The sequence below is a fragment of the Lagenorhynchus albirostris genome, chromosome 5 (assembly GCF_949774975.1).
Source record: "Lagenorhynchus albirostris chromosome 5, mLagAlb1.1, whole genome shotgun sequence".
Classification (NCBI taxonomy): Eukaryota; Metazoa; Chordata; class Mammalia; order Artiodactyla; family Delphinidae; genus Lagenorhynchus; species Lagenorhynchus albirostris.
Window position 1 is genome coordinate 52,022,572 of NC_083099.1, and position 24,413 is coordinate 52,046,984.

The following is a 24,413-nucleotide window of genomic DNA, read 5'->3' on the forward strand; positions in this document are numbered from 1 at the left end:
GAACAAGTGTTAAGATGAGAGTCAGGAAAGATGGTCCAGCGTGTCACTCAATTCAGAGATGGAGGTGGGGAAGTTGATCCTCCAAAGGAAGAATCTCAGTAGTTCTATCTTCCACATTTCATTTCCCCACCTCAGAAATTATCATATTGTTTGATGAAAATATGTCACGTACTTTAATATACTAAGTACTTTAGTTCAATTCCTTTAGTATTTTTTGTTGAAAACTGTTCATTCAGCATCTTAGGAGCTGTGAATGACATGTAAGAATTTTTTAAATGGTTTATTCTTTCAAGGAATTTCTCATATTGATTTATCTATCTATCTATCTATTTATCCTGTACTGTAAACAGTTTTGTCCCCTTGACATATGAATTCAATAACTACATTTCCAGTGAAGGCACCTGAAGGAAGAGGCTTGCATTTAGCATAAAGAATCTTGGCTGGACTTGCCTTGGAAGGGGACAGAAGCCTGGCCAAGGGCAGCAGCAAGAAGGCCGTATCTTCTAGACAAGAGGAGACATCTTGAGCATTGCAGGCTTTCCCTTAAAAGAGAAGAGAGATTAAGTTTGGTGTAGAAGGACTGTCCTCTCTCTGGTAGGAAAAGAATGCAATGGAGGTCTTCACTGCACCAAGCTTTGTCTGGTGGGTGGCGGGATTTGTGGCTGGGGATGGGTGGGGCAAAGGGAACAGAAACACTGCTGCCATTGCTCCTGTGGTCAGGGGTGAGAAGGCGGTGTAGAGGACCATCAGTCCCATCAGGCAAGTATAGGGCCTCAGCTGAGGTAACAGTAGTGGTAATAGTAGCAGCAGCCACAGCAGCAAAGTAGTAGTAATATTAACAGCTAACATCTACTGAATGTTTATTATATGCTAGAATATGTTTTAATTACATATATTAACTTTTAATCCTCACAACAATACTCTGAGGTAAGTATTATCATGCCCTTTTATAAGGACTCAAACTGAGGCATAGAGAGGTTAAATTATTTGCTTGAGGTTACTTGCCTAGGAAATGGAAAAGGATGTCACGTGGTTAGGAAATGTTAGAAGACTGTATTGCCCATTTATTTGCTAGTCAGACTGCCATACGACCCTTAAAAGGAATCAAGTATAGCTTTCGTTAGGCTAGCATACAATTTGTGTGGTGATGCTGTGTAGGCAATCAATAGATTTGGGTGCAAAGCTTAACAGGGAGCAATGCACAGAGGAAACAGGTTGCTTTCTTCACTAGCTTAATGTATTTTCAGTGAGGAGACCTTTTGGAATGCTGGGCACACCCTAGTTTAAGTATGCAAGCACATTCCAAAGTGAAATTTCAATTACTGTTTTTCTTTGCTTTCTCCCTAACGGTTATCATAGCATTAAATGAAGGGCAGACTGTAAATATTCTTCAATTATTAACAGGGAAACCAATAATTACCAGACTGGTTCACTCATTTTGTGGAATGCATTACAAACTTTTCAGGCATTCTAAGGTGGCCTGACAAAGTTAGGAAAAATTCCAAATCCTGACGACCTGTTTGAGACGTTCAGAAGTGTTCCATTCCAAAGTACAAGTTCTCCTCCTCTTGTTGAAATTTAAGGTTTCATCAGCGGATTCTCCTTTCTTCCTTTATTTAAACCAGCGATCAGGTGGGAACTATGCAAAACTCACCTTCGGGAGGTGTCTTTTTAAGAGGTTGTGTGACAGGATATTATATTTAGAAAACGAAGAAAATAAAAGATTTTCGTGATAACAATCGTAATTATAGGAAAACCGATAAATTCTTGGCTAGACTTCAGAGGAAAGCAGCAAAAGACCTCGGGGAAGGGGGGAGGGGCGGGTGCAGCAGCTAACAATTTACTTTGGCTCCAGAAGAGTCTAGAATCTCGTGACATATTTTTACATTTGTTCAAATGCAAGCTTATATATTTTTTTAAAAAGGCTTAGAAACACTAAGAATTTATTCTAATCATCCGTGAAATTCCCTAGACCAGAGCACAGTGCTTTACATACGTCAGGATTTAAATAAGAGGCTGCTGATTTGAAGTCCATCTGGAGAGACTCCGAGTTCCCGTGTCCTGGGCCCCGCCGCGCCAACACAACCACCAAACCCCAAACCCCTTAACCCAACTTTAAATTCCTAAAGCTCAGGCAGAAAAATCTTACAGCTCACAGGAATCACTGGAGAAAAATTCATCTGTCAAGGCACTGATTACGTTTAAAGGATTTGGTGGCGGGGAAAAAAAAAAAAAAGCCGAGGGGACGAAGAATCCACTCAAACTTTCCTTAGGAAACGGGATGTTTACTGAGTAAACAAGCGGTAGTCACAGACACACCTGCTACTCCCACAGAAGCCCAGGAGCCATTACTACCACCTCCTGGTAACATCCGGGCACTTCTCTACAAATTCGGGACGTTCTGACGTCGGAGCCGTTGGGTTTATTTGAAACACACGCACAACCAATCGGTTGGCACCTGCGGGGAGGTGGGCGGAGAGCGGCGGCCAATCACCGCCCCTCTGCGGGTCACTTTTTGAATTGGCTGCGGCCGCCGGCGGCGAGGAATGGCGGTAAAAGTGAGAAGGGTCGGTTCTTGAAAAGGTGGAACTTCCAGGGCGTCTTTTGAGAGTGGTGAGGGCTCTGTGGGTGCGGGTGGCGGAGGTGGGAGAGGGCCGGCGTCCCTGGAGCAGTGGGCCGCTCTGCTTGTGTCCCACGGCCCCGCCCCGGTGACCGCGAATTCCGGAGCTCCCAGCCTTGGCTTCCCGGCTCTGGGAACCACACCGCCGCGTTCCCAACATCGGGGCCGGGATGCGGAGTGGGAGCCCGAGGTCCGCCTGGCTGCTGTGCGTCGTCACCGCTCACCTGGTTGAATATTTCTTCCGAAAGAGTTTCTGGGCAAAGTGGGGAGTTGTCGGGAAAGGGGTCTTGGCAAACCGCAGTGGGCTCTGCGGCTCTGGGGGCCGGCAGCTGCGCCCTTTGGGGGCTTATCTCAGATTACTTAGTGGTTTCACCCTTGGATTCTTCTTGGCGTCTTCTCTTTAGTTTTTAGTATTTAAGATAAAACGCCAGCTCGTTCCAGCGCCCCACCCCGCGTACAGACGGGTATGGCTTAATGGTTAAAAGCGCAGCCTCTGGAATCAGACCGGATTTGAACCCTTGTTTTGCCACTAACAACACTCTGACCTGGGGGGAATTAATCTCTCCGCTCTAGGTTTCTTTACCTGTAAGAGGAATATGATAATAGTACCTGCCTCTTAGGATTGTTGCAAAGATTAAATGAATACAAGTAAAAGGTTTAGAACAATGTCTAAAGGTTTAGAATAATGCCGCATATTAAGCGTTAAATAAATATTGTTAGTCACAGTGTTATGTAATGTTAGCAATGTTATTGTAACACCACCAACACACCCAGGAAGGCGTTTAGCTCCTCCACCCTGAAAGATGATTGCCTAAAATACAAGTAAAAGAAAAACTTGTTTAAATGACAAATTTTATCTTTGTGATGAAAAAAGCCATGAGTTGTATTTAGTTAGAAGCTCCTTGAGTATGTTCTCAGGTGAGAAGTAATCTGTATGGGTTTATGAACACTGATCCTTTTGTGTTTGTTATAAAAACTTACAGAATACATAAATGTGAAAAAGTGATTAGTGTATTTCAGTTTGTAATCAGACTGTTGATATGTGATGAGTTTAGCATGCAGCTTTTTTCTAAATTTTAAAACTGTTTTGGCAGTAAATTGATCACATACAGTGTCATCAGTCAATTTTAATTTTTAATCACCTACCTTTTTTTTTTTTGGCTGCGTGGGATCTTAGTTGTGGCATGCAGGATATTCGTTGCCCCAGGATCTTCGTTGTGCAGGATCTTCGTTGGGGTCACATGGGATCTTTAGTTGCGGCATGCGAACTCTTAGCTGCAACATATGGGATCTAGTTCCCTGACCAGGGATCGAACCTGGGCCCCCTGCATTGGGAGCGCAGAGTCTTAGCCCCTGGACCACCAGGGAAGTCCCAATCACCTACCTGTTTTGATGGTCTTTAAACAGAGAGGCATAGGTGAAAAATGTAAACTCACGGTGTTTTTGATTTATTAAAGTCTCCCTCCTCCTACATTCCTTAAGGCAGGTTAATTCATCTCTTGGTTTTTCTTTTTTTTTTAAGAAGGATATTAATTAATTTATTTTTGCTGTGTTGGGTCTTCGTTTCTGCGTGAGGGCTTTCTCTAGTTGTGGCAAGCGGGGGCCACTCTTCATCGCCTTGCGCGGGCCTCTCACTATCGCGGTCTCTCCCCTTGCGGAGCACAGGCTCCAGACGCGCAGGCTCAGTAGTTGTGGCTCATGGGCCCAGTCGCTCCGCGGCACGCGGGATCCTCCCAGACCAGGGCCTGAACCCGTGTCCCCTGCATTAGCAGGCAGACTCTCAACCACTGCGCCACCAGGGAAGCCCCGGTTTTTCTTTTTAACATTCTTTTAAGGGGACTTTAAATGAAAGCCTGTTTAGATAGAGCCTTTCTTTTTCACCGGAAACATTTAAGTGTGAGACTTAACAAAAAAATAAGGGCTGGATAGAATTTATCATTGATTCCAAGTAAAGGCTCTTATTAACAACTATTGGAGCACTCCTTTGGAGAGCCTTAGAATAATGATTGCCGTGGATGTTTGGTAAGACAATGAGAAATGTCCACATTGTGAGTATATATGAGAATGAATAATCGTCACTCATTTAGAGACATCATCTATTCAGTTTTTATCACAATTGGATTTGAGTTGTGCTCTTATTTCTTTTCCTGATGTGGAAGCTGAGGCTTAACCTACTAAGTGCAGAGCTGAGACAGGAAGCTGAGTTGCTTGTCTTTGAAGTGTGCACCTAATAATTGCGCTTAGGTCTGTTGTTATTAGTATGTACATATTCACACTATTTGACATCACCATGCCGAAATGCTGCTAATGATACCTGAAACTATTACTTTGCTAAAAATCTGGTGGAAGTTATTTGTATATTTTATTATTCTGAAAAAGTAGGAAAGAGATCAGGCATAGACCTCCAGATAAGATTGGGCTTCCTCTTTATATTTGCCCAATATTCTGGAAATTTACTTCAAGGTAATAAACTTATGTAAAAACCCCAATTTAAATTGATGAAGATCTATTCAACTTTTTCTTTATTCCCTGCTTGCTTAACTTTTCAACTCTTTAAGTCCTGGAAATTTAAAAACAAAGATTTTCTTTCATAGTCCAGAGTCTTATTGACGTGTTAATTGTCTCGTGAAATCTTTTAGACATTTGTAAAGTAATATAAAAATACAAGTAAGGGAGGAGTCCAGTTATACATGAGAGGTTTGGAGGAATCTACAGAGGATAAGTCAAGAGTGGTGGGTCAGGGGTTGAAAGACATGATAGGTGGAGAATTGAGCACTATTAAATACAAGTAGGTGTGGAGTAAATTATGATCTGTATTTGAAAAATGCTGGGAAATGCTTTGTGGCTGGAGCGTACAGTCGATGTGCACTGGGGGAAATACAGGAGATGAGGCTAAATAGGTAGGCTAGGACTAAAGTAAAGTGGATGGTGAATTTGAACTTGATCGGATAGGGAGCAGTGCTCATGGAAGTTATAAGTAGCGAAATAATATGGTCACATTTGTTTTTAGGAGCATACCCTGAAAACCATGTGGAAAGTGACCGCTGAAGAAACTGGTGATAAAGTTGTTTGGAACTGTTGTATTTGACCAAGTGGCCACTGTGGCATTGGCCACAGAAAGGGGGGCTGGGTCCCAGAGATACAGAGATGCTTTGGGGCAGGGCGAATGAGGCAGATGAAAGAGTATGACTGGATCGTGTTTTTGACTGGGATTATTTGGGGGATGATGGTATTATAAATGAATACAGGAAGAGAAATAGTTTGGTTGAGGGCAAAGGTATGGAGTGGAGAGGTAGCATAGTATTTATGAGTACCTTTGTGAGTACTTTTTGACTGTCAGGTAATATCTGAGTACTTTTGGTACATTGTTATTTTTACTGTATCACTGTGAGTCAGTTATTAGTGTCTTTATTTTACAGAAGAGCAAACTGAGGCTCAGAGAAGTTGAGTGACTTTGTTTGGTTCAGTATTAAAAAAAAAAAGGGTAGTGATACTTTTTATAAGTTCTAGGTATAATGCTTGTTTTTGCCCAGTAATTGTTTGCTTCATGTAATTTTATTCAAATTTTGTTTTTTTCAGCCATTGCAGAAGAGTACAAATAATGGCTGAAAATAGTGCATTAACATCCACTACTGGGAGTACAAGCTTGGCAGACTCTTCCATTTTTGATTCTAAAGTTACTGAAACTTCTAAGGAAAACTTATTTACTGGATCTACTTCATATGTTGAAGGTAAACATGTTATCTGCTTTAAAATATCAAATCACTATTTTAATCCTAAACTTACTGACTAGTAACTTTCTTATGATTTAACTGTAAAACTGTTAAGCTAGGCTACAGGTATTCAGTAAAAATTTAACAGAAACTCTTTACACTAGAGTTTTTATTATTGTTTGGATAAATGCTTCCCAAATTTGAAGGTGAAAGCATCTTGTTGGATATTGCTTTTTCCGTATGTGAGGGCAGTCTAGCTGCAACATTGTTAGCTAGAATATAGTCAGTTATGACTGGTCAGGAGAAGAGCCAGTTCTTCCTTTTTCACTGTATAAATGGATCTTTCCTAAAGTTGCATGTGCTGTTGATTTTGATGTTAGTGAATAAAAATGTTTTACTTAAACATTTTTAATTTTAATAGAAGAAATGCCTCAGATTGAAACAAGAATAATATTGGTTCAAGAAGCTGGAAAACAAGAAGAACTTATAAAAGCCTTAAAGGTATGGGAATTTAGTTTTTAGATTTTTGGGGTTTTTTAAATATTTTTCTTCCATCTGTGTATAAATAAATTTATAGTTTTCTTAACCTCATACTTAAGTCTCTTTTCCACAGACTATTAAAATAATGGAAGTCCCTGTTATAAAGATAAAAGAAAGTTGTCCTGGAAAATCGGATGAAAAATTAATAAAAAGTATTGTTAATATGGTAGGTCAAGCATTTCATTGCATGTGGCATGCTGCACTTCCTTTGATTGTATTTGTAGAGTCCACTCATGGTGATTGGACCTAAATTAGAAACAAGTTATACTCTGAGCACTCTGAAGCTAGATTAATAGAAACTATTACATTTATTTTAAAATTTGGGTGTTTCTGAAACCCAAAAATATAATGTTTCATAAATAATGAAATCCTTATAAAGTAATTTGGCATTGTTAGATTTAAATGACATTCCATTTATGTATTTATGAAGATGACACTTTAAACTCTTTAGCTTCTTTTTTCTCAATAATTTTATATTTATTCTAAATTCTTGCTTTATTTCCAGAATTACAAATCACAATAATTGACAGTCATCAGGGAATTTACCTCAGCATGTGAAATATATCTAACTCTATACCAGTTATACTAGATTGTGAGGGCCTCCATGTCAAAATACCACAGACTGGGCAACTTAAACAACAGAAACTTATTTTCTCACTTTCCTGGAGACTAAAAGTCCAAGATCAAGGTGTCAGCAGGTTTGATTTCTCTTGAGGCCTCTCTCCTTGGTTTGTAGATGGCTGCCACCTTCTTCATATATCTTCACACAGCCTTCTGTGCATGCACATCTCTGCTCTTTCATGTGTCCAAATTTCCCCCTCTTATAAGGACACCAATCCACCACTAATCCAATCTGACTAGGATCCACCCTTGTGACTTCATTTAACCTTAATTACATGTTGAAAGGCCATATCTCCAGATAGTCACATTCTAAGGTATCCCTATAGGACCTCAGCATGAGTTTTGGATATACACAATTCAGCCCTACACGTCAGCCTAGCAAATAAATCCCAAATAATTTACTGACCCATTTGAATTTTCTTTTAAATGGTTCTGTTCTTTAAAAACGGGAGGCATATAGATACCGAAATATCTTCATTCTTTTTCATAGATCTACAGTATAAAGTGTTAAACACTAACTTGCCTTTTTATATCCTGTGTTTGCCATGCTGCAACTGCCTACATATTTCATATATTTCTCTTACTTCCCTTGTATATACTGAAATCATTAAGTTAACTCCATCCTTTTTGTAGATGTTGCATGTCATAGTATTTTTTCTATTTTTCTGAAAACAGTTTGTGCAGGAAGAACTATATGCGTGGCATCATTTTCTTGATCAGAATAAAGAGCAGTAGTGGATATCTTTCTAATGCATCTTACTATAACTACGTGTACTTAAAAAATTCATCATCTTTATTTTGTATGCATACTAGATGCTTTATAATGACTACCTTTATAATAATCTTCAAAATTTAAGATCTTAATATGGATGGAGATACGTTTATATAAAAACATAAGTAAAGAAATATGACTGTTCACTATTAAGTATAATGCTTATTGTATGATTTTAAACTTCTACAAATACAAAAATGTTGATATTGAATTGATTTTTAGGTCTTATTTAGAGAGACACATGAATTAATTTTATAATATTTTATTTCTAATAACTCCGTGAAAAAAATCAAGGAAATTAAAGTGCCATTTGTGAAGATGGAATCAGTTGAAGAATTTAAAAGTTTGGATTCTCCAGAATTTGAAAATGTATTCATAGTCACGGACTTCCAGGATTCTGTCTTTAATGAGTTATACAAGACTGACTGTAGAGTTATTGGACCACCAGTTGTATTAAACTATGCACAAAAAGGAGAGGTAAGAAAGAATATACGCTTATTATAACTTCTCAAGGTTAAATTTTTATTAAAGAATTTTTATGCGGAAAAATTTCATTAATTGTTGAGAATGTGAATATTTAGGATAGGAATAGTAGTGGCTACTCTAATATAGTCCTTTAATTCTAAACAATATTATTTACATATATTTAGTCTCAATACCTGCAGTATCTTGGGAAGTAGTAGTTTGCTTAAACTTGAGTTCTAAAGATGTGTACATATACATAAACTTTAATTTTCCTTCACGCAACTGGTACCACAATTCCATTTTTATCAGTTTCTGCATGATTTAAAATTAGGGAAATTACTTTAGCTATTTATTTATTTATTCATTCATTCATTCATTTATTTATGACTGTGTTGGGTCTTCGTTGCTGCGTGCAGGCTTTCTCTATTTGCGGCGAGAGGGGCCTTACTCTTCGTTGCGGCGCGCGGGCTTCTCATTGTGGTGGCTCCTCTTGTTGCGGAGCACAGGCTCTAGGCACGCGGGCTTCAGTAGTTGTGGCACGTGGGCTCAGTAGTTGTGGCTCGCTGGCTCTAGAGCGCAGGCTCAGTAGTTGTGGCGCACGGGCTTAGTTGCTCTGTGGCATGTGGGCTCTTCCCAGACCAGGGCTTGAACCCATGTCCCCTGCATTGGCTGGCAGATTCTTAACCACTGCACCACCAGGGAAGTCCTACTTTAGCTTTTTGTTTTTAAATAGCATTTCAATGTAAGAGTTGTAGTAGAGTTAATACCTATTCTTTGGTTTTTATTGCTCAGTTTTGGCATTCTTAAGCTTGCCTTAACTTTAAATTGCTTGGGTCTTTGTGCTTCTTTTGTTATAGATACTAGTAATGAGCACATGATAATCTTTAATTCTCTGCTTTGATTCAGAAGTGTTGCTTTCAGAAACCACATAAACTTTTTAAAGGCCACAATTATGGAAAAGAACATTCCTGTATAATAGTGGAAATTAAATATATATTTTTAACCATTCTCTTTCATGTATAGATAGATAGATAAAACAATTTGTTAAATTATTTATTATCTCCATTTTTTAGCTCAAAAATTGGAATCATATTTGGTTCAAGTGTATGTATTATTAGTATTTATTAGAAACTATTTTTGACTTCTTTTAACTTTAATTTGAAGCATTTACAGTAACGTATGGAAATCTTTCCTTATAATACTTCATCTGTGTCAAAGTACATTTTGGAAATAAAGGTTTGGGTATGAATATTTATGTTTTACTTGCCAGTAGTAAAGTGTGTCTAGATGATGTGTATCAAATACGATACGGGAATCATGGGAAATTTTTATTGTGAAACTGGGTTTTTGCTATTTGTTGCATATTGAAAGATGGAAGTATATCTTTGGATTTGGAAAGTTAATTGGCAAGAGAGGGAAATACGTTTAGCTTGCGAAAGATGTGTTCTATTTTTACTGTAAAGAAGCTCACAGATTTAAAATTGTTGTATCCTTCAGCCTTTGCCATTTTCATGTCGCCCACTCTATTGTACAAGCATGATGAATCTAGTACTATGTTTTACTGGATTTAGGAAGAAAGAAGAACTAGTAAGTATTTTAAAACATTCTATTCAAAGAATATTTTTTCTAGCAAAATAAATTTAAATTAGCTTTTTTTTTTGGTAGCTATATCATGGTTTTATTTTTAAAACATTGAAGGAGAAATTACTATGAATATACTAGGTCTTAAACTTTGTGAAGAAATACTCGGAAGAGCCTTGTAAAGAAACATATTTCATCTAGGATAGCTGGTATGTGAATTAGAAAAATTTCATGACTGTCTAATCTGTTTAAACTGTCTTTTTGTTAAGTATCACATCAGCCACATTATTTGAAGTTTTTGTTTACGCATTGTGATTTTTTGTTGTGCAGGTCCAGCCTTAAAGCATTCTCATTGCTCTAGAGAATTCATAGAAACTTCTTTCTTTGACCCATAAAATTTTTTATGTTGGAGCTAATGGGGTATTACTCTAATTTTGTGGGAAGAATCTTGGTGTGATGGCAACCTGGTTTTAAAAAAATAATGTACTGGGACACACAGTTTTTCCAGGCATGAGCCCGATATATCCCCCTTTGCTTGGCAAAGCAATAATGCTATTCTTTTCTACTTCACCCCCCTCCAAAAAGTAATATATTTACTTTCTTACTTGTGTGAAAGCCAGTTGTTAATTAACTTAGTTTTGTGTGATCATCTTTACTAGCTTATCTCTGTATAATTTTGCCTGTGCCAATAAGGCAAATGAACCTTTAATTTTTTTGACATAAAATTTATTTTTATAAAAATTCACATATGTACCTTATAAATAGAAAGTATTCAGTAAATGCTAAATGAATTATAAACATAGTTTCAAATTTTGTTCAAATTAATGATAAAGTCAATGTTTACATTTTCTTTTGAGGTCAGATTGGTGACATTGGTTCATCACATGGGTGGAGTTATTCGAAAAGACTTTAATTCAAAAGTTACACATTTGGTGGCAAATTGTACACAAGGAGAAAAATTCAGGGTATGTAAACTTCGGTATTTTTGTATGTTTCAATATAGCACTGTTTGAGGATGGATTTAACAGTAGTGCTCTTATCCTGTCTATTTCCCCCATAATTTATTGAGGATCAGAAATTCAATTTTTGCTATAGGAACATTTAGTAAAAATTTTAAATCATAGGAGTGTGGCCCCTGAGGTTTGAAGGAGGCAGTGGAACTTGAGTTAGGTCTTAAAAGATGATGGGGATTGTGGAGGTTGGTAGGTGGATAATAGTTTAGGCAGATGAATAATATTAGCAAAGATTACTATGAGCAGTGGTGAATAAGGAAGTCAGAAGGTCATGAGGGCAGATATTTCTCTCTTATCTAAGAGCAAAACTTTGTTCTTATAAAATGGTTCCAAGATTTAACTTGTGAAAATTATAAAAGAATGGGAGAAAATACTTTCATTGGGATTAAAGTCTTAGTTTAAGATTGCACTTGAATATGTTAGGAAGAGTTTATCACTTTGTTCCCACCCTCCATCAGTGTATTTATGTAGCAAATGGTAATTTTAGGGTATTGTTGAATTCCTGGGAGGTATACTTACAATTCATATCTAAGGTTTTAATGACTTAATCGGAAATTGTCTCTTACTCTTACTGCTGTCTTGGGGGTTAGTACTTCCAAGGAGGTAAACACAAAGAGAAATAGAAATGTAATAAAGATGAACTTAATTAACTTCACAGATGTATTTATTTAAAATACAGTGAAACAGTTTGGACATCATGGAACTTGTTTCAAAGTTATTTTAACCTAAATTGTATGATGGAAAGATAGTTTTTTCTGTTAATTTTTCTTTATATTTTGTTACAAAGCAGATGAACAATGATCTAAGACTGCAAAATGTATGTATATAATTGCTTATAACTTGCATGAATGCAGTTACTTAAGGTAAAAATTCACCATATAAGTAATGATAAACATGTTTATGTTTTTAGATAGCTGTGAGCCTGGGTACTCCAATTATGAAACCAGAATGGATATATAAAGCTTGGGAAAGGCGGAATGAACAGTAAGTGTTTAGAAATTCAGTGGTTAATTATGTGAATCAGTCATGTTGTGTCATGAAGATAAACCCACATGCCCAAAATTCATAGATTAGTATATAAAAAATTAAGTCAGTCTTTGTGAAGCTTAGGGAATAAAGTCTAGGAGGAGCAAAGTTTTGTTTATAAAAAATTGAAAATGGCAAGACATCTATGATGTCTTTGAACTTCACTTTGTGAAATAATTTAATAACCATTAAGAACATTCTAAAATTATCAGGTAATAGCTTAATGCATCTGGATGTTTGGGATGTGCCATATTTTTTCTTATTTTCTGTTTGTCTGGTTACGTTTTAAGTGGTGATTGCATTTCGTAACCTTGTTAAGCTTTACAGTCTCATAATTCCTTGCTATTGTACTTCGTTATTACTTAAGATTTTATGAAACTATAGAACTCCTGGAATGCATATAAAATTTCATGTACAGAGCAGAGATTTGCATCTTGTAAAGATTACCCGTGATTAAACTTTGTGAGATGTTACTTCTGGGATGACTGAGGACACGTCAATTTTTTTTTTAACTGAGGTTTTTATGAACATTTCAGGACCAAATGTAAAATATTTTCAGTAAATAAGTTATGCTAAAACCTTGAGAATTACCGTAGATTTATAAATTAATCTGCCTAACTTATTGAATTTCAGTTAAGCTGGTTTTAGAAGAGTGTGTTTTGTTTTTAGGGATTTCTGTGCATCATTTGATGAATTTAGAAATGAATTTAAAGTTCCTCCATTTCAAGATTGCATTTTAAGTTTCCTGGGATTTTCAGATGAAGAGAAAACCAATATGGAAGAAATGACTGAAATGCAAGGTAGAATTTAGCATAATTTAGAAGTTATATGTATTTTATTGCTTACTCCTGCTGATCAGGAGGTGAATATGCCTCTTTAAAAATTTGGGCCTGGGGCTAAATAGTTGGGCTTATGTATGCTTGTATGCTTTCCTCTTTAGGAGGAAACTGTTTACCTGTTGGAGATGAAAGATGCACTCACCTTATAGTTGAAGAAAATATAGTAAAAGAACTTCCATTTGAACCTTCAAAGAAACTTTATGTTGTCAAGCAAGAGGCAAGTAATTCTAGAATGAGATTGGTTTTTAAAAAACATTGGTAATATTGATAGCTTATCTGATGAGATAAATTCTTAATTAAAATGTTCTTTCCCCTAGTGGTTCTGGGGAAGCATTCAGATGGATGCCCGAGCTGGAGAAACTATGTATTTATATGAAAAGGTATGCTTTTTGTCCCTTTTGTCATTTATTCTGTGAATTTGATTGTATAAAGATGACACTTTTTTATCCCAAAAAAGCATAGTATAATTAGCACACAGGTCATCTTTTTTGTCATATTTAGGGGTTTCAGAATAATTAAACAGTTGGATATTGAGTAATAGTCTATGTAGATTTTCATTCTGTGCAAATTCTTGGTAATACCATCATGAACAGTAACATCCCTATCTTCAAAAACTTAGAACCTTAAAGGAAAGAGAGACGTGCAGAAATGTGCTCTAATTGAGTAATGTATGTATTCTAACTAGCTTCACTCTGAGAGACTCAGGCGCAATTGAAAGAGCAAATAAATATGAGCCAGCTTCCTAGGCTAACTTGGTAAGGACATTCATGTTAGATAGCAGGTGGGAGAGGGAATGAAAACTTGAAAGTACATTAAAATAGCAAGTAGTTTAGTATGGCTTTGGAAAAGAGTGTGGGAAAGAAGGCCAACAGATAAAGCTGACTAGATAGGCAGAATCAAGTTTTTAATATGTTAAAGGGTTTGGATTTGTCCTGTACGTATTGGAACCACTGAAGAATATTAAGGGGAGAGATGGCATTTTAAACATGACTGCAGTAGAAGGAATATAGGCAAGGAAAAATCCAGCCTTGCTGCTGGATCTTGGTGAAAAGTAGTATCATTCACCAAAATGTGACATAAAGGTATAGAAGCAGGCTTTAAGGAAAATTTACTTCAGTTCGAGATTTAATAATTTTGAATGGAATATTTGAAAGCGAAGGTGTGGATTTATTGTGTTTCTATAAAATCTAAATATGTACTCTGTTGTGTTCTCTTTGGACTCTTTTATTCTCAATGTAAGGTTCCTGACATAAAGTTTAAAAAATATGCCTTAGATTTCAGAAGAGAACTCCTAAAATCAAGTGGTATTCGACAAATATTGGAGAGCACTATGTCCAAGCATTGTGCTAAATGCCAGAGATATGGTGAATGAAATATGAATGGTCTCTGTCTTCCTGGAGTTTATGGCCTAATGGGGAGTAGACAATAAAGAAGCTTACAGATGAATATGTAATAGTAATAGTGCTATGGAGAAAAAGCATTAGGTGTTAAGGGTTAGATAATTACAATGCTCCTTTGATTATTATGTTTCATGAAGCTTCTGAATTACATGGAAGAGTATATAGATGTACAGTTCTTGTGCAAAACCCCGATTTTGTCAGACTCGTAAATATATTTTTCTTTTGTTCCTGTCTCAGTAAAGAACCACTGAAGTAAAATTGAGCTTTTGTGCTTTTGATTGCAGGCTAATACACCTGAGCTCAAGAAATCAGTATCACTGCTTTCTCTAAATACCCCAAACAGCAATCGCAAAAGACGTCGTTTAAAAGAGACACTTGCTCAGCTTTCAAGAGAGACAGACATGTCACCTTTCCCTCCCCGTAAGCGCCCGTCAGCTGAACATTCCCTTTCTATAGGGTCACTCCTAGATATCTCCAACACACCAGAATCTAGCATTAACTACGGAGGTAATTCACATTTTAAAAAATTGATGTTTAAATTTAGTGGAATAGAATAATTATTAGAATATAGATAGATAAATCCCTACTACAGTGAATATGAAAGGCTCTTTGTTTTACCTTAATTAATTTATTTTTGGCTGCATTGGGTCTTCGTTGCTGCACGCGGGCTTTCTTTAGTTGCGGCGAGCGGGGGCTACTCTTCGTTTCGGTGTGCGGGCTTCTCCTTGCGGTGGCTTCTCTTGTCGCGGAGCACAGGCTCTAGGCACGCGGGCTTCAGTACTTGTGGCACGCAGGCTCAGTAGTTGTGGCTCTCGGGCTGTAGAGCGCAGGGTCAGTAGTTGTGGCGCGCAGGCTTAGTTGCTCCACGGCATGTGGGATCTTCCCGGACCAGGGCTCGAACCTGTCTCCCCTGCATTGGCAGGCGGATTCTTAACCACTGAGCCACCAGGGAAGTCCCAGAAAGGCTCTGTTTTTAATGACCTTTGTTCTGTCTGAGGAGAAAAGGCACATGAAAATGCTTACATTTAATAGTTGCTTGCTATATACTAACTGTTTATGTGTTTTGTATATTTATAAGATAGGTTTTATTGTCCCTGTTTTACAGATGACTAGATTGAGGTTAGAGAAGGAAAACTTGTCTGGGGTCACACAGCTAGAAAGTGATAGAACTGTTCAAAGAGCAGGTTCTTAACACACAGGAATCATAGAAGATGTCACATAGATTATAGAGAAAATAGGTACAGTGAAGTCAGAGGAAGGTGAATTTACTTTGTTCTCAGCTGATACAGGAAGCCACCTATAATTAGCTCTTCTCTCTTGATCTTCAGTTTTTCCCCTCTGTTTTTTTAGTCTGCACACAAATTTGTTGTGTTTTCTAATTTATGAAACAATCAAAACCTTCCCTCGACTCTGTAATACTTTCCACTTACTGTCCCATTTCCCTCTTCCCTTTCATATAGGTACTCTTGAAGGAATCACCTTGATCCATTGTCTCATTTCCTTGCTTTTTATTTTCCTTTCAATTCATTCCAATTGAATTTCATTCATTCCAATTGCTCTTGCTGGGGGTGCTGACAGTTTTTGTGTAATCAGCAGCATTCAACACATTAGCAGCTACTCCTTCCTGGACACATTTTTTAATTTTGGCTTTTGCATATCACTCGTTTCACATTCTCCTTGACCTAACTTCTCTCTCTAACTCTAAATGTGGAATATTATTCCTGAGTCGTTTCTGCTCCATTGAATTCTTCCTAAATTATCTCATTTAATTCCATGGCTTTTCTATATGCTGTTGACTCCCAAATTTGAGGTTTTCCCTGTCCAACAATATACTTGACACCTCCTTGTTCATGTCTAATACACATCCTAAACTTAACATAATCAAATTAGAACTCTTGATTCTCTCTGCCATTCCAACTCTGTTCCTTTGTTACACTTCCTTTATCAACCTTTTCTGTAAAAATGGTCTCTCTTAGACGATTGCAGTGGTCCCCAAGTGGTCTCCCTGTACTCATTTTTGCCTTTCTACATGCAGACTAACCAGTCTCTAAAAACGTATAAAATTAGTTCATGCCGCTCCTCTGCATGAAGTCATTCAATGGCTTTGTATTACCGTAGCTTTCAGGTTCCTATGTAATCTTTCTTCACCTACTTCTAACCTCATGTGCTTTTGTCCTCCACTAATCCTCTCTGGGTGTCAGTCATAATATCTTTATTATTCTTCAGATTTTTCTACTACAACCATACCTCAGGAACTTTATATTTGCTCTCCCTGTCTTAAATCTTATCGGGGTTCTCTTTAAAGTTAAGTCTCTGTCCCACTACTCCTTCCTACCAACCCGTTACCTGGTTGTTGCCTTCAGTAGTAGTTATCGCTGTTAGAAATTGTTTGCTGCTTTATTTTACTTGCTTCACCAGAATGTAAGCTGGAAGAGAACAAGAACCTTGTCTAGCTTCTCTGCTTTATTCCCAGTGCCTAGTATAGAGTAGGTACTCACTAAATATTCATGGAAGGAATTGAAAGTCAATTTAAGGTAGGCCCAGAAAACTGAGGTGGATTTGAGATTATAAGAGGAGCAAGAATACAGGTAACAGCGTGCAAAATGAGTTTTTAGGGAAAAGTGAATAGGTCAGTTTGATTGGAAGATGGAGGAGTAAGAGTCACATTAGAAAAAGGTTAATTGGGGCCTAATATTAGAGAACTTTGAGATCAGACTGGCATGTCTGATCTGTATATTGTCATCAGCAAGGAACTTTAGAAACTTGAGCAGCAGAGTGATTCATTGAGTAAATAATTTGTAGTGGATTATTCTGAAGCATGATTAGAAGTAAGGCAGTTTAGAGATAGCCTGACCATGAAGTAATCTCTAGAGACTTGGGCCACAAGGTAATAAGGCCCTAAACCAGGGTTGATGATGTTTGGAAAGAAAAGTAAGAAGCACTGGGGAAATATTGATAGAATGGAGTGATGGGGAGGAAGAGGAGAAGATGGCAAAATATTAAAAGGAAGAAATTCTTCCTTAGCAAAAATAGAAAGTTTATATTTTGGAGGAAAGAGTGTAGTTTGAGAGAAAATCCAGGTTAAATTGAGATAGAAATGTCCAGTAGGCATTTGGAAAAGCTGAACCAGGTGCTTGGGCGGGGGATTATGATTAGATATGTAGATCTAAGAATTTACTGGTTCTGTGATCATGGTGGACCTAATGGGCATGAGATGGTAAGAGATGAACATAAAGGACTGAAGCTTGAATATGAAGTTGAGGGGACAGAAGAAAATGAACCACTAAAGAAAACAGACATGACAACTGTTATGTATTAGGTATTCTGAATAATAGAATACCCAGTTTGTAGATCACTGCTTAGACACAATAATTAAATTAGATCAGTGTATGTCAGTTTTTTCCCCCCTAAAGTATACCGTAATGGCAGAGGCTCCTGAGTCTGGTGAGTGTAGCCCAAAATAATATATGGCAAGTGGGAAATTCTTTGAAGTCTGTTTTTTTGGTTTTTTTAAACATTCAGAACTCCACAGTATGCATGATTGTTTAAATTAATGCTTAAGATTATTTATCATTGAGTAAATTTGATATGCTGGGACTATATATTGTCTTCTTTCATGTCATTCTATTATGTGTTATACATTCCTTTTCCTATTGAGAACTTGGCTATTAGGAGATTCTGTATATAATGTTTAAGTATTCTAACCATATTGATAGTAAGAAAATGTATTTTAAGCTTTCATGAAATTTCATTAAAAATTTTTTCTTGAGATACATATAAAATATACTAATGCATCCTCCCTCCAATTTGGGTTAGACTGAATATCTTATGTTAAGATACTTTAACAGAGAATTTAGTTAATGTTGGGGTTTTTTGTTTTTTTTTTCTCCATATATATATGAAAAGTTTTCCATTATTTTGATTGTGTAATTGTAACAACCTTTTCCTTCTTTTTTAACTTAAATATCTTTATATATTGCTGTAAAGATTCCTATATGCTCAGATTTCCTAAATGGAAATATTCTGCCATATTTGCTTTAGTATTCATTCATTCATTCTCTCTCTCTTTTTTTACATACACGTGTATTTTTTATATCTGTGCTGTTTTGAGAGTAAGTTGGAGATATGATGTGCCTCTACCTCTAAATACTTAATTGTGTATTTCCCAAAATATAGGAACATTTCTTACATAAGTACAGTATAAGTATTATAATTAGGAAATTAACATTTAATACTATGATCTACTCTATAGACCTTCAAATTTTACCAGTTATTCCACTAATGTCCTAATATGCTTTTAAGCAAAAGAAAAAAGTTTTTTCTGGCTTAGGATCCAATCCACGATCACAGGTTGTTGTGTTATCTTTCTCTAGTTTATTCTTATCTGGAACAGTTCTTTTTTTCAATCAATCTTTGTTTTTAATGACCTCGATATTTTTGAAGAGTACATGACCATTATTTTTTTTCTGGCCTTATTCTAGGAGGAAATTCTACTTTAATGAAAATGTGTATGGTGGTATATTTATAGGAGTAGATATCTTTCCCTTTTTTTCTATTAAATTTGTACAGTGTTTGGTACTTACATCTGACTTCCATTTTAAATCTTTCCTCCTTTTTACCTTTTAGAAACACCAAAGTCTTGTACTAAGTCATCTAAAAATTCTACTCCAGTTCCTTCAAAGCAGTCAGCCAGGTGGCAAGTTGCAAGAGAGCTCTATCAGACTGAAAGTAATTACGTAAATATATTGGCCACAATTATTCAGGTAAGAGTTTGGGAAAATGTTCTCTGTTCCAGTGTTTATAAGTAAAAAAATCTAAGTGGTATTATTTTTTATAAGAAAATTATATAAGCATAGAATTTGAACAGATATTAAAAATGAAAATGTATGACAAAAACTGCTCTTAGGGAAATGGCATAACTGTAAGAGTAGCGTTCTATTCATGCAGAAATAGCATCTTTTTTTAATAGTGACTTTAAAGAGAGAAGGATCCTCAATAGACAATCTTAGAGGGGACTGAGTTTAATTCAGAATTTAGCAGCTTCCATGTCAAGATACTGCATTTATATTTGGAAGTGGTAGTTTTTTCTGATAATGTGTATTCTAGAGTCACTGTTTTATTTAGTACTGTATATATATATGGAAAAGCAATTAGCAATGAAGCATAACAATATGGTTGTCATTTTTTTTAGTAATCCTTTACTGTGTCGAGTTTTCTTAAATTATGCAGTAGTCAAATGTTGACTCATTGCTTACTAATATTAAAATGTACTATGAAGTTATTTCTGAAGAAAAACAATTCTAATGAATCCTTGTAGGTTGAGATTGAAGAAGATATTAAGGAATAAATCAAAATTCAAGGTTCTGAAAGACACAACAATAGGACATTATTTTGGAATCTGTAGAAAGAAGGAATAACTTTGTGGTAATGAAAGAAACAGTTTGTCAGGAAAATAAGGTTGATACCACCAAGCTTGACTTTGAATAGAAAAATAATAGGGAGTTTCTGATTTGGGTTTAATTTTTAACTGATCTCTATTTGAAATCTTAATATATCTCATTAAGGTCCAATATAATGGCCTTTAGTTGCTTGTACCATTGATAAAATGCATGAATAAGAAATGAAAAGACTTCTTTCTTGGTATTCACAGAGAGATTATTCTTCACAGTTAATTTGTTTAGCAGTAGTCAGGGTTTTATGAGGCCCTCTGCTATATTAAACTTCACTTGTTTTAAGTCAGCTCTGCTCTTCTTCCTCAAGGGAAATCATCCTAGATGAGTTTCTTGTTGAAGTTTTTATAGTCAGCCAAAATGTGGTTGAGTAGCAGAAAATCCCTTTGGCATATACTGTTCATGTACTTTGGTAGCATTTATTACCTAGAAATGTAAACCCTTTCAGGCTGTGGTAAAGGCACTGGAGTTTCAGAATTTTAATTTGCATATCAATTAAATTCACTAAAACTTCTTTTTCAAAAGCACTTGTAATTATTACACTGTAGACAGACTTTCATACCACTGTGCTTAGTATAAACTCACCTAAGTTTATTTAAAAGATTGTGGTCTAAATTCATGATAGTGTTCTTTTTAAGCTTTTTTTTTTTAGGACTAATGTGTCTTTTTTTTTTTTAGTTTGGATTTGGAATAGCTTAATTTTAACTTAGCTCCCAAATTAAGTGACTATCCAGAAGCTTGATGTATTCCAAATAATACTTAGGTACCTATTAATATAAAGTTTTGTGACAAGTGTTAAAGAGGGTTCCTGTTTTAAAGGAACTTAGACTGGAAGAGGAGTTAAAACATACACACCTATTATAATACCAAGTGGAAGGTTATGAACTTCATGAGGGAGGTTTAGTTAAGGTATTTGGAGATTTGTATGGTGAGAATTTTGCTCCTCTTCCAGCTTAGGGAAGGTTTGGTCTGGAATTTTCAATGGTTGAACATTGGGAAAAGTATCATAAAGAAGATACAAATTGAAGTGAGTGTTAAAGCATAATTATGATTGGTGCATGCAAAGAGTATGGTAGGAAGTGTATTTGAGATTATTCCAACAGTACAAACTGAAGATATGTATCATTCAAGGTATTACAGAGTAGTCTAGGGGGATTAGAGTTGAGGGTGGGTTAAGTGGACTGGGATAGGGGTTGGAGTATGGATACAGTGAGAGTTAAGACTGCTTATGCCAGACTGGAGACGGCCTTTGTACAGTGTGTCACGTGTAATTATAGAAGAATTTTTGATGGGAGGAGGGATGATATCCCTTGACTTGTATTTTAGAAGGGAACTTGGTTCACTTTGAAGGAGGAATTGAAGAAGGGGAAATTGTGGAGGCAAGGAAATCTACTTGGAGGTTATTTTGGCAATCTTGGTTAGAGATTTTGAGAACCTGAACTTCTTATGATAGTATCAGTGAGGATGAAAAGAGGATAGATTTGAGAAATATTGGAAAGGTAGAATCAATAGTATTTTGGCTAACTAATTTTATATGAGGGATTAAAACAAACAGTAGAACTGTTTTAAGGTATTGTGTCTTAAGAATACTGAGAAGTTTTAATGAATCTTGATGTATTTTGGTGTCTAAATATTTTTGTTTAGGAATTTTAATTAAATGTTGACTAGATAAAGGAATGCTTATAAATGGTTACAGATATCTTTGCATCCTCTATTGTGTTTTTTCCCAATTCCATTTCTTTCCCCTCTCTCAGCAATAACTGTAATCTGGAATTTTGTGCTTATCATTTTCCTTATAGATCTATCACATATGTGTGGAACATCAAATGTAACAGTATATATTTTTTAGTGAATTGCTTTTTTCACTTGATAGAAATGTTCTTGAAACACATTTGTGTCACTGCACGTAGTAGTAATTCATTTTCCTGTATGAATATTTCAACTTTAACTTTTATTTTTAATAGACATTGAGATTTGTTTTAGTGTTTCGTTGCTGACATTGAAATTTGTTTTAGTGTTTCGTTGCTGTTTGTTTTTACTGTTACTAGTAGTGCTGCTGTGAATATTCTTATTCATGGCTCCTTGAGAACATATTCCGGGCAAAAACCTGGAATTTCTGGATCATTGGTTAAACACACTTAATTTTACTGGAAGTTGTTAGTATGTTGGAAACTAGGTTTTGTGTTGGTCTCCTGTTCCCACTGAGGCTTTTATAGGTGAAGCTTAACTTTCATCAGTTTAGGCAAATGTCTTTGGGGCAAAAGGTGATTTAGTACTCAACTTTCTACTTTCACTTAGATTTTGGCCTCCGAAGGTACCTCACTTTCTTGTCAGCTTATTGCTGTATTTAGAAAGAGGTTTTTCTTCAGTATTTTGTTTTCAGCAGGTAGCTTTCACCATACTTACAGAAATGGAAAGCCTGAATATATATATATATATATATACACACACATATTTTTTTAAGGGGGGATAAACTGTTGTAGAATTGTAGTCATTCTTAAAAATAGGAACAATTCATAATCTTAATGAAGTTTCTTACTATTTAGAATGTACTTTCTTCCCCCCCTTCCTTCAATCCCCTCCTGCCCTTTGTGCTGTTGTCATTCATTTTACTTCCACATATGTTAAGAACACAATAATACATTATTATTTTTACTTTGAATAGTCAATGAACATTTAAAAATTTAAGTCAAATTTTATTAATTATATAGTAAAATTGACTCTTTCTTTGATGTACATTTCCATGAATTTTAACACATGTGAAAATTTGTTTAACCACCACTACAATGAGGATACAGAATATTTCCATCCCCCCAAAAACTCCTGGTACTATTCCTTTATGTCACACCCTTTTCTCCTTCCACCTCCTGGTAACCACTGATCTATTCTCCATTTTTATAATTCTGTGGTTTTTGAAAATGTCATAAAATGGAATCATATAATACAGTAGTCCCCAACCTTTTTGGCACCAGGGGCCGGTTTTCTGGAAGACAATTATTCCACATATGGTGGGGGTGCGGGGGGTGGTTTCGGGATGATTCAAGGGCATTACATTATTGTGCACTTTATTTCTATTATTATTACATTGTAATATATAATGAAAAAATTATACAACTCACCATAATGCAGAATTAGTGGGAGCCCTGAGCTTGTTGTTGTTTTTTTCCTGAGCTTGTTTTCACTTGCCACTTCTGACAGGGTTTTGATATGAGTCTGCAAGCAATTGATTTATTATGGTCTCTGTGCAGTCACACCTCTCTGCTAATGATGATCTATATTTGCAGCCGCTCCCCTGTGCTAGCATCACTGCCTCAGCTCCACCTTAGATCAACATGGCTATAAACAGGTCTTCTAGCTTCACATCCAGTCTTTTCCCCCTAAACCAAGTTTTTTTGCTATCATTTAAAAACATTTAGTACTTACATTAAGTGTATGACTGCTTATTGCTTTGTTCCTTACTTACTTGAATAAAAAAAGTAGAAATTACTGTGAATCCTACTAACAATTTTAATGATTTATAGAACTGTGATAAACTTTTATTAGATTCTAATGTGACATTTTATTTTATTTTTTTAAATTTATTTATTTTTGGCTGTGTTGGGTCTTCGTTTCTGTGCAAGGGACTTCTCTGGTTGCGGCAAGCAGGGACCACTCTTCATCGTGGTGCGCGGGCCTCTCACTATCGCGGCCTCTCTTGTTGCGGAGCACAGGCTCCAGACACTCAGAGGCTCAGTAGTTGTGGCTCACTGGCCTAGTTGCTCCGTGGCATGTGGGATCTTCCCAGAGCAGGGCTCAAACCCGTGTCCCCTGCATTGGCAGGCAGATTCTTAACCACTGCGCCACCAGGGAAGCCCTAATGTAACATTTTATTACAAGATTGTATATACACACAGAGATGAATAAATAAATAGGATAAAACAGACTAGAAAATGTTATGAGAAAAGGTCTCAAATTTAGGGAGAAGTATTTTTTTTTTCAACTTTTTTTTCTTTTCCATTAACATCATAGCTCTCCTTTATCACTGTCTGTATGTTAGATTTTTAATTTTTTTTTCTTTTTCCACAATCGACCTAAACTAATCTTTTTTACCTTTTAGCTATTTCAAGTGCCTTTGGAAGAGGAAGGACAACGAGGTGGGCCTATCCTTGCACCAGAAGAGATTAAGACTATTTTTGGTAGTATTCCAGATATCTTTGATGTGCACACTAAGATAAAGGTAAATTTGTATGTGTTAGTGTAGTAGTAATTCTTTTTTCATTGTGTATATTTAGTACGATTTTTCAGGTGCTTCTGACTAGCTAAATAAGTTTTGTATTTAAAATTGCTTAATCCCTCATTTATTCCTTTGAATCATTTGTCCCTTTGCTCCAGTG

At 36.1% G+C, this 24,413-nt stretch overlaps 1 protein-coding gene across 13 annotated transcripts in view; it reads left to right on the plus strand.

Annotated features, from left to right (window-relative positions):
• The first annotated feature begins 2,524 nt into the window (after positions 1-2,524).
• The window catches only part of ECT2 (epithelial cell transforming 2), a 62,028-nt gene continuing 40,139 nt past the window's right edge, over positions 2,525-24,413 (plus strand). For 3 of the 13 annotated variants that reach the window (XM_060150008.1, XM_060150014.1, XM_060150019.1), the window contains exons 1-14: positions 2,525-2,613; positions 6,200-6,351; positions 6,755-6,834; positions 6,947-7,039; positions 8,561-8,743; positions 10,229-10,318; positions 11,170-11,277; positions 12,236-12,309; positions 13,021-13,151; positions 13,292-13,407; positions 13,508-13,570; positions 14,875-15,097; positions 19,217-19,353; positions 24,137-24,256. In XM_060150008.1, the coding sequence (XP_060005991.1) occupies positions 6,222-6,351; positions 6,755-6,834; positions 6,947-7,039; positions 8,561-8,743; positions 10,229-10,318; positions 11,170-11,277; positions 12,236-12,309; positions 13,021-13,151; positions 13,292-13,407; positions 13,508-13,570; positions 14,875-15,097; positions 19,217-19,353; positions 24,137-24,256 (1,548 nt within the window). In that variant the 5' untranslated portion in view covers positions 2,525-2,613; positions 6,200-6,221. Of the gene's footprint in view, positions 2,614-6,199; positions 6,352-6,754; positions 6,835-6,946; positions 7,040-8,560; positions 8,744-10,228; positions 10,319-11,169; positions 11,278-12,235; positions 12,310-13,020; positions 13,152-13,291; positions 13,408-13,507; positions 13,571-14,874; positions 15,098-19,216; positions 19,354-24,136; positions 24,257-24,413 lie in introns of those variants that run through there. The other 10 variants (XM_060150013.1, XM_060150015.1, XM_060150012.1 and 7 more) reach the window with 9 other exon arrangements.